This window comes from Brassica oleracea, chromosome C3 (genome assembly GCF_000695525.1).
Source record: "Brassica oleracea var. oleracea cultivar TO1000 chromosome C3, BOL, whole genome shotgun sequence".
Classification (NCBI taxonomy): domain Eukaryota; kingdom Viridiplantae; phylum Streptophyta; class Magnoliopsida; order Brassicales; family Brassicaceae; genus Brassica; species Brassica oleracea.
Window position 1 is genome coordinate 38,332,550 of NC_027750.1, and position 12,681 is coordinate 38,345,230.

At 40.0% G+C, this 12,681-nt stretch overlaps 1 protein-coding gene and 1 pseudogene across 1 annotated transcript; both read left to right on the forward strand.

Moving 5' to 3' along the window:
* Positions 1–3,651: 3,651 nt before the first annotated feature.
* On the forward strand, positions 3,652–5,213 carry LOC106331611. The gene is made up of 3 exons (XM_013769999.1): positions 3,652–3,868; positions 3,980–4,090; positions 4,764–5,213. Exons 1-3 carry the CDS (start codon positions 3,746–3,748, stop codon positions 5,097–5,099), a joined length of 570 nt encoding a protein of 189 aa, XP_013625453.1. The 5' UTR covers positions 3,652–3,745; the 3' UTR covers positions 5,100–5,213.
* Positions 5,214–11,305: 6,092 nt separating this feature from the next.
* Positions 11,306–12,681, forward strand: part of LOC106330562 — a 4,170-nt pseudogene continuing 2,794 nt past the window's right edge.

A 12,681-nucleotide genomic window follows, 5' to 3' on the forward strand; every position in this document is an offset into this window, starting at 1 on the left:
TGTTGCAAATGTATATTTGCAATGAAACCGTAATGAATTATACGGTGTTACTGATTGATTGTTGCAAATTCCTTTTGTTGAGAAAATATTGCAAATTTTGTAATGGATTGATTTATTGCTAAATCCATCGTAATAGTGCAATAACATTTGTCTTGCAAATTTGTTGTATCTTTACAACAGACTTTGCAATTCCAAACTCACTCAATTTGTTGCTATACATAATACATACTACGACAATATAATTCTAACGCAACTTTGTTAAATTGTATTCGTTTTGGAATTATATTTGCTATGTCACAATATTCCAAATGTGATGGTTATTTTCAAATTTAAAATAATAAAAATAAAAATACCAATTAATCAAATAACTAATTTACTAAATAATCAAATGTTACAACAATATTGAACAATTATTAAAAACCATGCTTTTAAGAAAAATGAACAATTCTACATCGTTATATTTTCTTCTTTTGATGGATTGGAAACACAGGAAACATATGTTGATTTGCCTGCCATATATATTGATTCTTTGACTCCGTTTTTCTCCATCCTCTAGCACATCGACTAGGATTCATCCTGAATCTGAAATAAAAAATAAGTAATAGTAAAATTTTTAAATGAATATCAGAGAAAAAACAAATACAGAGTACATACCAAATTACCAAATATTAAACACTTTAAAGTAAGGGTTTTGTTTGTTACCTTCGTTAATTAACTGGCATGCGCTATGTGAAATTCTAGTTTCACAATCTCTCTTTCGCTGAAGAGGAAGCAGAACATGGAAACTTAATTCTCCACAAGTATAACAAGAAATTGAGAAATCATATTTATAAAGAACCGAGAAAAGAGAAAATCTTAATTGCTCAAGAATCATATCCCTAAGTTTACGTATATGCTGGTATCCTATTTTAGAAAATTTCAAGCGTGGTGATATACACCGAACTATGAATAAAATGATTTATATCAGTTATAAAAAAGATATATTAGCGTGTTGGTTTCATCTTATAACAAAATGATACTCTAGAATTATAATTCAACAAATTTTCAAAAATATGTAGTGAAATTTGAAATATAAGATGAGTATAACTAAACAATTGAAAATCTAGTTTGCTTTAGTTAGTTAAGTTTTCGTTATTCAGTATAAATTTAATAAATTTTGGTTCAAAATTATATTGATGAAATAATATGTAAAAAATTCTTTTAAGGGGGATATATATTAACTTTTAAATTGAAAAGAAATATCATAAAATACATAAAGATGTTGCAAATACAGCGATAAACATGTCACATATTAAAACATGGTACTTTCTTTCCTTTCTCCAAAAAGCCACATCTCATTTTCTTTGAATTTTTCATGGGAAATTTGCAAGAAAAATTTTATAAGTAGTAAAAAACTTGCAAACTGGTAACGGAATTTTGTAACGAATCTTTTGTCGTTGGTTTGCGGTGAATTTGTATTTAACTGTTGATATGTATTTATCATTGAAAAAACATGGTAAAATTTGATACCAAATTTCAAGAGAAGATAACGTTGCAGAAAATATGTTGCAATATCACCATTTTCTTGTAGTGAAAGTGTATGTTTGTAGAAGAAAGACACATCTGTAATACAAAAATTATAAAGTTAAACCATTTAAATTATACTAAGTTATACTTTGTTACACAGTTTTCTCAGCAACCAAGTTTTTCCAAGTTTTACCCCAAAACCAAAGACCCAGAGTTATAAAAATCCAGAGTTATCAGCTTTGATTCCCGACATTCTATCTTTTCTTATGATTATACAGTTGTTGATTATCCAATTCCGTAATAGACAGACCACCAACACTTTCCGATCATGTTTATCCTCTTCAATTCAAAACCAAAAGACCCATAGTTATCACAATCCCGAGTTATCAGTTTTGATTCCCGACATTATATCTTTCTTTATGATTATACAGTTGTTGACCATCCACACTTTCCGATCTTCGATTAGTCTAGTCCCATTACAACTACGAATTTTGTAAATCAGAATCCCTGGAAATCGTGTATGGTGGATTATAGACGAACTCCAATGACTAATCAGGTTTGACTAATCAGGTTTAACGACGACTGAAGATACATACCCTGCAAAACGGATTTAATAGCTCAATGATTCAGCATCCAAGCGACGAAACCGCAATGCAATGATAGCAAAGAAGAAGAACGAGGGGAATGGAATTCCTCGACGGATGAGAGAGAGACGATACACCCCCTGATTTGGAGTGATTTGATTGGTCAGTAAGAGAAGGACACTTTCGACATTAACTATCAGTAGGGAGAGTATCAGAATAGACAAGAGTATGTGAGAATTAGTAAGAGTATGACAGAATGAATTTCGCCTCATTAAGAGCATCTGAGCGTGAGCGTTTCACCCTTACGTAACGCTCTCGCGAAAACAATAATAGGGCTGTTCTTTTCTCTGACGCTGAGATCGGCGGTTGCGTAAAGAAACTACAACTACTCCCATGGCAAATTCACGGCTGAAGGGAAAAAGTCTGCTTCTTTTTTTAGCCGATATGGCAACAAAAATGGATAAATCTGACGCTGGAAATAGTAGCGTTGGTGGTCTCTGCATTTTTTGTCTTCGGAATTTTTTGGCGTCTGATGTTTTTCTCAGAACACGTTCATTTTCCTTCCGTTGTAGTGTATTTGTTCTGACGCAACCGCCGATCTCAGCGTCTTGTAAAAGATCAGGGCTAATATCATAAGTGTTACATTTTCTCATCTACTTAAACGACTAGATGACATGAGATGTGGCTCGTGAGCGTTGCCAAATAGGGGTGGGCAAAAAACCCAAACTGAACCGATCCAAACCAAACCAACCGAAATTAAACCGATCCAAACCAAACCGTGTTCTTTACATAATCCAATTGGTTCATGTTTTACTCAACCCGAATGATTTGGTTTGGTTTGGGTTCAAACCGAACCAAACCGAACCAAACCAATAATCCAATATATTTTTATCTATAAATAAATATATATATATATATATATATAAATATATATATATATATATATGTAAACATATTGTAAATTTTAGTTAAAGTTTTGTTTTCCATTTTTTTCATAACTTCCATATATTTTAAAAAAAATCCAAATATGATTCAAATAATCCTAATACCTAAAGATTGTACCGAAAACAAAACCTAAAAACTATAAGCATCTAAATCGTAACCATCTCGTTTCGTTGATCTTCTCCAATTTTCATTCTCTAAATTATGTAACAGTTATTATAGGATCAATAAAAACAAAAAGGTTGATGCAAATAGTCTTTTAGTTAATAGATTTTGGAATGCTTACAAGACTTTGTTACGCTAATTAGATTACAAATAGTCTGCTCTTTGCTTATTATGTATTTCTTCCTTTGACGTGGTTAAAAATTTTGTCATCGAGCTTGTTTTTTGTTTAATAGATTTTTAAAGAAAACCAAATTAAATCTAAACCAAACCGAACCAAACCGAACCAAACTAAAACCAAACCGAACCTACTTTGGTTTTAATTGGGTTGAGTTTTATAAAACCCAAATTAACAGAACCCAAACCGAACCCGAAACTAAACCGATATGCCCACCCCTATTGCCAAGTTAATTCGGAGCAAAAACTTTCAAACCGCAATTGAATTAATTTCAATTATTTCCGGTTCGACACTTTTCCAATTTTCTAGGTTACTGTTCCGATTTCCCTAAATATAGATTTCGTCTCCACGAGCGATTTCGAGAAGCACGAAAATGGTGTCAACAACACGTCTCTTCACTCTCCTATGCTTCGCCTTCTCAACCTTCCTGGCTGTTTCCGAATCCAAACTCTTGGAGCCTCACGCCGCTGAGTCTTTCAATGTCAGCCTCATCCAGGTTCGCTCTCTCTCTCTCTTTGTGAACTTCCCTCCCTGGGAGCAAAAATCGAATGGTTTTTCTTTTGATGAAACTTATGATTTTCCTTGTAATTTTGCTCGAGGATTGCAGAAACTGGGGGCTAGTTGCTCTTATACAGTGATCATCTCGACGAGCTGTTCGTCATCGAGGTACACTCGCGATCAAATTAGCATCGCTTTCGGAGATGCATACGGAAACCAGGTTAGGGATTTTTGATTTTGATTTTGATTTGGTGAAGGATTTTGATTATTCGAAGACTTAGGTCTATGGATTAGGCCTAGCGTTTTGGTTCTAAATGTTTCATAGCATATAAACTCTCTTTGTGATTGAGCTTGCTTAGGTTTGATTTGGTTTGATTTCTAGTTAGCTATTCGAGTCAGTTCTTGATGATAGTGTGCACGAGAATAGGAAGAGAAGTCTGTTTCATGCAGAGTGTTTTCTGTTAGAGCTCTCAATAAGAGAGAGGCGTAGCTGAATATTGGTGAGGTTAGTGTGAGACGTTATGAGTCTCTCTGATTGATTCATGATCCACATGAGATCATGAATGGGAATGGCGCTTTAGGTTTATGATCGTTATGATATATTGTAATCTCTAGTTCTTTGTATCTGTGTGTTCTTACAAGATCACAACAAACTACCAGATTGCTATTGCTCTCTCATGCTTCAGATGCCCGATTACAACATCCACAGTTTAGCATTGGTTCCTAAAGTTCTATGCTTTAAACGTTTGAGTTTGAGATAAATATGCCTATCTTAGGAATAAGATTGGAACGTTTCAGTGGATTAGTTTTAGTTGAAACTAGTTATTTTAATCTATTATTAGTAAAACCGTAAGTAACGTCCCGTTTTCGCTTTGGCTCTATTCTTGAAACAGATATACGCACCAAGGCTTGACGATCCCTCTACAAAGACGTTTGAGCAATGTTCGTCAGACACATTTGAGATAAACGGACCATGCACATACCAAATATGCTATGTGTATCTCTACAGGTCTGGTCCCGACGGTTGGATACCAGAGAGTGTAAAGATATACAGCCATGACTCCAAAGCAGTCACCTTCCCTTATAACACGAACGTCCCTGAGAGTATATGGTACGGTTTCAACTACTGCAACAGCGCCTCGGATTCTAATGCCCTAGCCATTGCTCTCGGAAGGATTGTGCTCATACTGCTTGGGTTTATTGTCGCCGGTACAACATTGCTATTGTAAGATGTTGTGGTTATGGTTTTCATGTCGGGTTTGTGTAAACATATGAGTAGGACTTATGCAGAATAATATGTACTGTTATTGAAAAATTGGGTGTATTGATGATATCCCTTCGAAGATTTCTGTAATAACTACGAAGTTACTTTTTTTTTTTTGAACACGAATTTAATTGATTAGGTGGTTAGTTGGGGGCAGTAAAAGCATCCCCAACAAACAATGTTTCGGATACAAGCAGGGCATCCTTTGCCAACCTATCAGCCTATGTTACATGGAAACGGAAGCGGGTACGTGGAAGCGGAAGCGTAAAGAAGCGCAGAAGCGAGATTTTTAAAAATATTAGGAAGCGGGTACGTGTTGGAAGCGTATATCCATATATAAATATAAATATATATGTATATATATATAATTTTTTTAAAAAATTAGTTCTAAAAATTATATGATTTAAATTTGAAATAAAGCATTTATTCATTTATAATAATTTTGAAATGATTTTATATTAAAACTTTAAAAATACACATGAATTAAGTTTACAAAAAAATATTATATTAATTATTTTCAATACTTCATAAATAATTGACAAAATATATTTCAATATGTGCTATATCTTTAATAAAAAATCTCAATGCATAAAGATAATTTATAGTATTATTTTTTGTATATTTATAACTGAATATTTAGTACTATTATTATTTTTTATTTTATATAGATTAAAACTATGGTTTTATATTTTATTGATATACATTGCATTTTTTTTGCTCCTTTGAGTAGTTTCCATGAGAACAGTTTCACTTTTGGTGCACATGGCAAGTTCCATACATTAGTGCTCCATTTGAAGTTCGCACCACCCTGGTTTCTAGCAAACAACTCCTCTCCATTAACCGTAGTATAGTACCCTGACTTGGTGGTGTAATCGCCGGATTTTGTTCCCAGCCAGATAAGTTTGTCCGGAGCCCCGGTGCGGCTTGGTTTGAGGTTCGTGATCAAGTCTTTGTAGTCTGGTAAGATCAGGTTGATTCTCTGTATGTCCCATTCTCGTGTCTCAGGGATCAAAAGATCTGCAACCGTGAGGAGCATGTGCTCTTCTCCTGATGGTCCCATTGGTCTCATTTGTACATTCAGGCTCAGCCAAGGGTCGTTCCAGATATTGATCGAGCTTCCGTCCCCAACGATCCATCCCAAATTCTTCAAGAGAAGGTCCCTTCCCAAAAGAATGCTTCTCCATCCATGAGACATAGCGCTAGAGCCCGAAGCTAGGAGGATGTTGGTATCAGGACAGTACTTCCCAAACAGAACTCTCCCCAAAAGACTGTTCGGGTTCTGCAAGAGTCTCCAGCTGGTCTTGGCTAGAAGGGAGATATTAAAGTTCTGGAAGTCGCGTAGACCAAGGCCTCCAATAGCTTTTGGCTTGGCCATTTTATCCCACGCCACCCACACCATCTTCCTGTTACTCTCATTATTATCCCACCCGTAGCGGGTCACCACCGACTGGATACGTTTGAGAAGAGAGACCGGTAGCATGAAGTTCGACATGGGGTAAGAAGGTACTGCAGAAAGAACACTTTGAAGCATCACGAGTTTTCCGGCTGCCGAGAGGAACTTGTTTGTCCATCCCCTTGCCTTCTGTTTAATTCGGTCTACAATAGACGAGAATAAGTCCCGCTTCCTCCGACCGAAGTGTTCGGGAAGTCCCAAGTATTTCCCAGCACCCCCCTCCTTTTGTATTTGAAGCACATTCTTCACCATCGACTTTAGGGAGGCCGGGGATTTCCTAGAGAAAGTGATTGCAGACTTCTCTTTACTTATAGATTGGCCAGATGCTCCCTCGTACTTGTGTAGGATAGAGTTAAGTGATGCACAATTCTCCTTATTGGCTTGAAGGAAGAACATTGTATCGTTCGTGAAGAAGAGATGGGTCAGGCGAGGACTCCCTCTTGCCACTTGTAGGCCCTGAAGTAGTCCTTCTTCTTGCGCTCTGTTACATAATCCCGAGAGGACTTCACTACACATGATGAATATGTAGGGAGAAAGAGGATCGCCTTGGCGGATACCTCTGCTCGGTACCACCTTCCCTCTAGGCAAGCTGTTAATGAGGAAGGAGTATGTAACAGAAGTGATACATTGCATTATGCATCGAATAAGGTTACGGTGGAATCCCAACCGGTTTAGAACAAGGGAGATGAATTCCCACTCGAGACGATCATATGCCTTACTCATATCCGTCTTAACCGCCATCGCACATCTTTGCTCCGCTTTTGACGTCTTAAGGTAGTGTAGGTTTTCATGAGTAATAAGCACATTATCTCCGATTGCACGGCCCGGCACAAAGGCAGATTGGTTCTCGGAAATCAGCTTCTCCATAAGCGGTTGCAGGCGGCGAGTGATGATCTTCGAGTAGATTTTGTAGTAGACGTTGCACAGTGCGATTGGCCGGTAATCCGAGACTTTTTGGGGTTTGGAGATCTTTGGGATAAGGCGAATGTGAGTATCATTGATATCGTCCGGCAGTGAATCTCCCCGAAAAAACCCTTGCACTTCTCTAATTATGTCGGGTGCGATCTCCTCCCAATGCGTATGAAAAAACCCCGCAGAGAATCCATCCGGGCCTGGTGCTTTATCCGCATGGATAGAGAACGCCGCCTCCCTGATCTCATTCGCTTCTGGGACTGCAGTGAGGTTTTCATTTTCATCTGTTGAGACGATAGGGCGGAGGGCTTGGCGGACTGTCTCTTCTCGTTGTCCAGGGAGAGACGCGAACATGGTCTGGAAATAGTCGCCTATAACCGCGATGATCTCTTCTTCCTTATAAACCATCTGACCGTCTTCCCGCTCTATGACTGAGAGTCCATTTGCGCGTTTCCGAGACTTGGTTATCGCATGGAAATAACCCGTGTTGCGGTCTCCTAGCTTCAACCAGAGGAGCCTGCTCCGTTGCTTCCAGTATTCTTCCTCTGCAAGATAAGCTGCATTGAGCTTTTCGGAAATGTCTTGGATCAAAACAGTGTCGTTGACTAGGCTTGAAAGAGCTTCGTTAAGCTCCCGTTTTTTAATCTCAATGGTCTTTTGACTGTTACGCTGTTGTGCTTTGTTCCAAGCTGAGATCGCACTTCGGGTGGAGGTCAGTTTGTCACTGACCGAGGAGCCTGGCGTTCCTCTCCACGTATCAGAGATCACTCGTTTTGCTTCATCATTCTTGCACAGGCGACGGTCATATCGAAAGAGACCACGCCTCCGTCGTGGACCCTTGTCGAAAAAAGACAGCAACGGCATATGATCTGAACTCTCAAATCCAAGATATTCACATCGAGCCGATGGGAACCGCTCCGTCCACAAAGTGTTCGAAATGGCTCTGTCCAGTCGGCATCGAACCAGGTGATCACCACGCTTTCCTCTCCAAGATAGAAAGTCTCCAGAGTGTTGGAGATCAAATAGGTCCCCTTCCGAGAAGAAGGTGCGCAAATCGGAGAATGAACCCTCTGGTCTGTCTGTTCCACCATCCTTCTCCTCAGAGCTGATTATATCATTAAAATCTCCGGTTACAAACCATGGCTCATCTCTACTAGAGGCATTGGCGAGAAGGTGCTCCCATAGGAGGTTTCTCTGAGTTTTATCAGTACTGGCATGAACAAATGAGGCATAAAAAACTTTTCCTTCAAATTCAACAGTGGTGTCGATTACATTGGCATTAGACTCTACAATTTCAATGTTCAGCTCTTGTTTCCAGAATAAGCCTAGTCCACCCGCTCCATGGCCAGTCGGAGGTACCAGGTAGTGATACTCATATCTCTGTAGCAAATGTTCCAGTTTCTTGAGCACCACTTCATTGGGGTTTTTTTATTCCATGATGAAGATGATATCTGGATCGTACTTCCTAGATATCTCTCCCAATCTTCTAACTGTCCGGGGATTCCCCAACCCCTGACAGTTCCAGCTTGCGATCGCTAAGGAACGTGGCTGGATGGATTCCAAAAATCCATCCGGCGCTTGCTAATTCTTGGGATCATGTTGGCCAGCGGTACATTATCAGAGGACGTTGCAGTATTGTCCTGCACATTAACCGCTCGAGAACTCTCTCCCTTAGCTCTTTTCTGTCTTGTCGCTTTGCCTTCTCCCTGTTCCTCCACCACTAGCTTCTTCCTGCAGTTAGGTGGTTTAATTTGCTGGGTTTTCCTCTTCCGGGAGCCACCTCCCTGCAGAGGGTTTGGGCTTGAAGAAACCGTTTTCCTTCCCGGAGGCCTTCCTGGTTTCCTCTTCAGTGTTTTAGCTGGGGAACTATTCACAATCTCCCGCGGGGGATTCATAGGGAGGGGCCGAGTCTGTTAGATACATGAATGTGATCATCACTCTCACCGATGAGGTTGGTGTGATCCTCTGTTTCTAGTTCTGCAATACATTCAACCGCAGAGCCCAACCGGGCTGCAATAGGTAAACGATCTTGGGGCTGTGTTTCTTGTCTCAGTGGCCGTTCCATTTCAGTTACTTTGCGAGCTAGAGACGCCCGAACCATTTGGGCAGCTGATGACTCAAGCTGTCCCTGTGTCTCCGCTGTGTCACTTTCCGAAGGGTCAGCGCAGTTAGTATATTGTACCATCACCTCTCGGATTTCACCCAGGGCTACGTCCAATGCCTCTTGGGGTATCAAGTTTGGACACATCTGAAGAGGAACCCCTCTTGCAGATGGTTGTTGCCTGTTTTTTGACGATCCCGTGTCCTCCAAGGTAGGGATTTTGCGGCTTATTGGAGAGGGAAGGCCCGAGTCCCTTGCATTTGGTTCCTGCACTTGGAATCCATTGGGAGATCGATTATCGTGGGTAACCCCACGAGAATCATTCTCGGATCTTCTCTGATAAGTTTTGTTATGCGGGTGTGAGGGATTTGATCTTCTGACAGAGGTTTCTCTCTGGTGGCTCTGTAGCGGATGCCATTCCTGACTTCGGGAGTGCTTATCCCACCGCTGCACCTGTGAGTGTCTGCTGCGAGACTGCAGAGAGGCGCGAGGAGGAGAGCGCTGAAGCTGACCCCTATGTCCTCGGTCTGAGTAGTTTCTTGCATAGTTGTCTCTGCGAGCTTGATGGCCTGAAGCGTCAAAGGATTGGGTACGTTCAGGATCTCTTTCAGACCTTTGGGCTTCATCAATCTTCTTGCTTTTTCCAGCTTCCTCTTGTGCAGCTAGTAGAGCCTTCTTTTTAGCCTTTGCTTCAAGGCAGTCTCTAAGCTCATGGTCTAATCGAAAACATTTTGAACAATGTTTTTCTAATTTTTCATAAACCAGAGTGGCCGTTACCTCATCGCCATTCGAATATTCAATGACTGAGGATTTTATGAGAGGCAGCCTTCCATTTATATGTACTCTCATCCGTGCAGCTAGTTTGGTGATTTCCGAGGACTCAAAAGTACCAATATCCTCACCGATACTGCGGATGGTCTCCTCGGTCCAAAGATGGATAGGGATTCCTTGGACTTTGATCCATAACGGGATCATGGAAGGGAAGCTAGGTGAGATGGTAGGTTCCAAGCATTGGAGGATAATCATCCAGTGAGCAAAGTGGTAAGGTTGTTTATCAAGAACCGTCTGTAGGTCCGATTCCAGTTCAAACTGGAACTGGAACATCCCCAGGCCTAGATCTGAGCCCACCGGCGGCAAGTCAGGCTTCCAGTGGTCTATGAAGAAGGGGATTAGAGACCACACCTTTTGAACAGATGGATTAGTTACACGGCCAATGAGAGTAAGTGAGTGCTTGCGCACTAGATCTGGTTCTGCAGGGGCAACAGCTTTTACTCGAGCCTTGCGGGGAGCCGGGATATGCTCCAGTGCTACAGCCTTCCCCTTCGCAGCTGAAGAGAGGCGTCTATGCATTTTGAGAGAGATTATTGATATAGGTGACTTTGTTGTGAGATGAGAGATTCCTAGAGGCCACACTTCTGAAAACGTTCAATGAGGGCTTCCGAATAGTAAGAAAAGCGCCAGTAACCACTGACTAAAGATTAAGTTGTCGGAAACATCGTAGCTTTGTCTAGGGAGAGATAGAGCCTCAGCGTCTACTCCAGGCTTGCGAGAGCAGAAGTGAAACCACTCCGAGATTCATCAGAAGAGTTGGAGACGGCGAGGGAGGTGGCGTAGGCCGGAGCAGGCGGTCCCTCCGACCCGGGTCGGGGGAAGAACCCGGTGGGTATTTTCTCAGTGCCGGGGAATATCCAGCAGATACTTCCGAATGTGGTACTAATTTGAAAAGATTCTTGATCGTGCAGAGGAGTATAGCCAAAACCGGAAAGTAACTATTGGGTAAAGCGGATGAGTGTCGAAAGTCAACACTCTAAGGACCTCTCTCGAAGAAAGCGTCTGGGAGAGAAATTTTTTCTTCTTAACTCTGTCTTATATTCCCAAAAATAACTACGAAGTTACTTATTACTGCTAATTTACAGTGTGTAGATTTTATAAACATAATGTATTTGTTACAGATTCTGCCCTGTTCATTAACGTATGTAACTTTTTTTAGAAATGAGTAAGAATTCAAATTGATTTCGTTTTTGACGCACAATATGGTGCATAGTTATGTATTTAAACAATAATGTAAAACATATAGTTAGATGAAATTTTTAACATGAGATGCATAATTTTTTCTTTTTGTAATATGGGTTTTGTTTTTCTTGAAATGAAGCAACAACTCTGGTATATTGATATTTTATTTCTCTAATACTCAAGGAAGGTGGAGGGCCCTAAAAAAAGTCCAGACGCTTCTCTTCAGTCCTACTACCTTACCATCATGGGTTCAAGACGTGTGTCCCTTTCAAATATTTTATTTTTACGTTTTTTTCATGAGTTGAACATTTTAGTTTGCGGCAGTCTTCCTTTTCTATAATAGATGCCTGATATCTTTCTTGCTGCTTTTAGATCGCTTCTACGTTTCTAAAAACAGATAAAAGACTATTGGCCTTGTTGGTAATGATAAAATGAAGGGCCAGTAATAGTGTTAGACACAATGATCTTCCCTGCAACAAGCAAACGATGTCTCGGTTGATTCCTAATATTATCAGTTTATATAGCAGGTGCCGTCTAGTATTTCCATTACTTTGTAAATTTAGTTGTACAGTCTCTTATACAATTATTATTCTTCAGTGGAGGAAGTACCATCATTTTGCACTAAGACTAAAGATCAAGCTTCTGATTTGTTGCCTGGCGGCTCAAGATCTTTGCATCATTCAACAATGACAACGTGAGATAAGTTATTATATGTCATTTCTCCTTATCCTGATGAATTACTGATGTAGCAAACCATGTCTCGGTTGATTCCTAATATTATCAGTTTATATAGCAGGTGCCGTCTAGTACTTCCATTACTTGGTAAATTTAGTTGTACAGTCCCTTATACAATTATTATTCTTCAGTGGAGGAAGTACCATCATTTTGCACTAAGACTAAAGATCAAGCTTCTGATTTGTTGCCTGGCGGCTCAAGATCTTTGCATCATTCAACAATGACAACATGAGATAGGTTATTATATGTCATTTCTCCTTATCCTGATGAACTACTGATGTAGCGAAAGCTTTATAGGATAGAACTAGAGATCCGTTGATTCTGAGAATACCC

Excerpts from the sequence above, each read along its gene's own strand:
- LOC106331611 (XM_013769999.1), top strand. The coding sequence starts at position 3,746 with ATGGTGTCAACAACACGTCTCTTCACTCTCCTATGCTTCGCCTTCTCA. Across the intron at positions 3,869-3,979 it reads TCAATGTCAGCCTCATCCAG|AAACTGGGGGCTAGTTGCTC; the intron begins GTTCGCTCTCTC and ends CGAGGATTGCAG. Across the intron at positions 4,091-4,763 it reads GAGATGCATACGGAAACCAG|ATATACGCACCAAGGCTTGA; the intron begins GTTAGGGATTTT and ends TTCTTGAAACAG.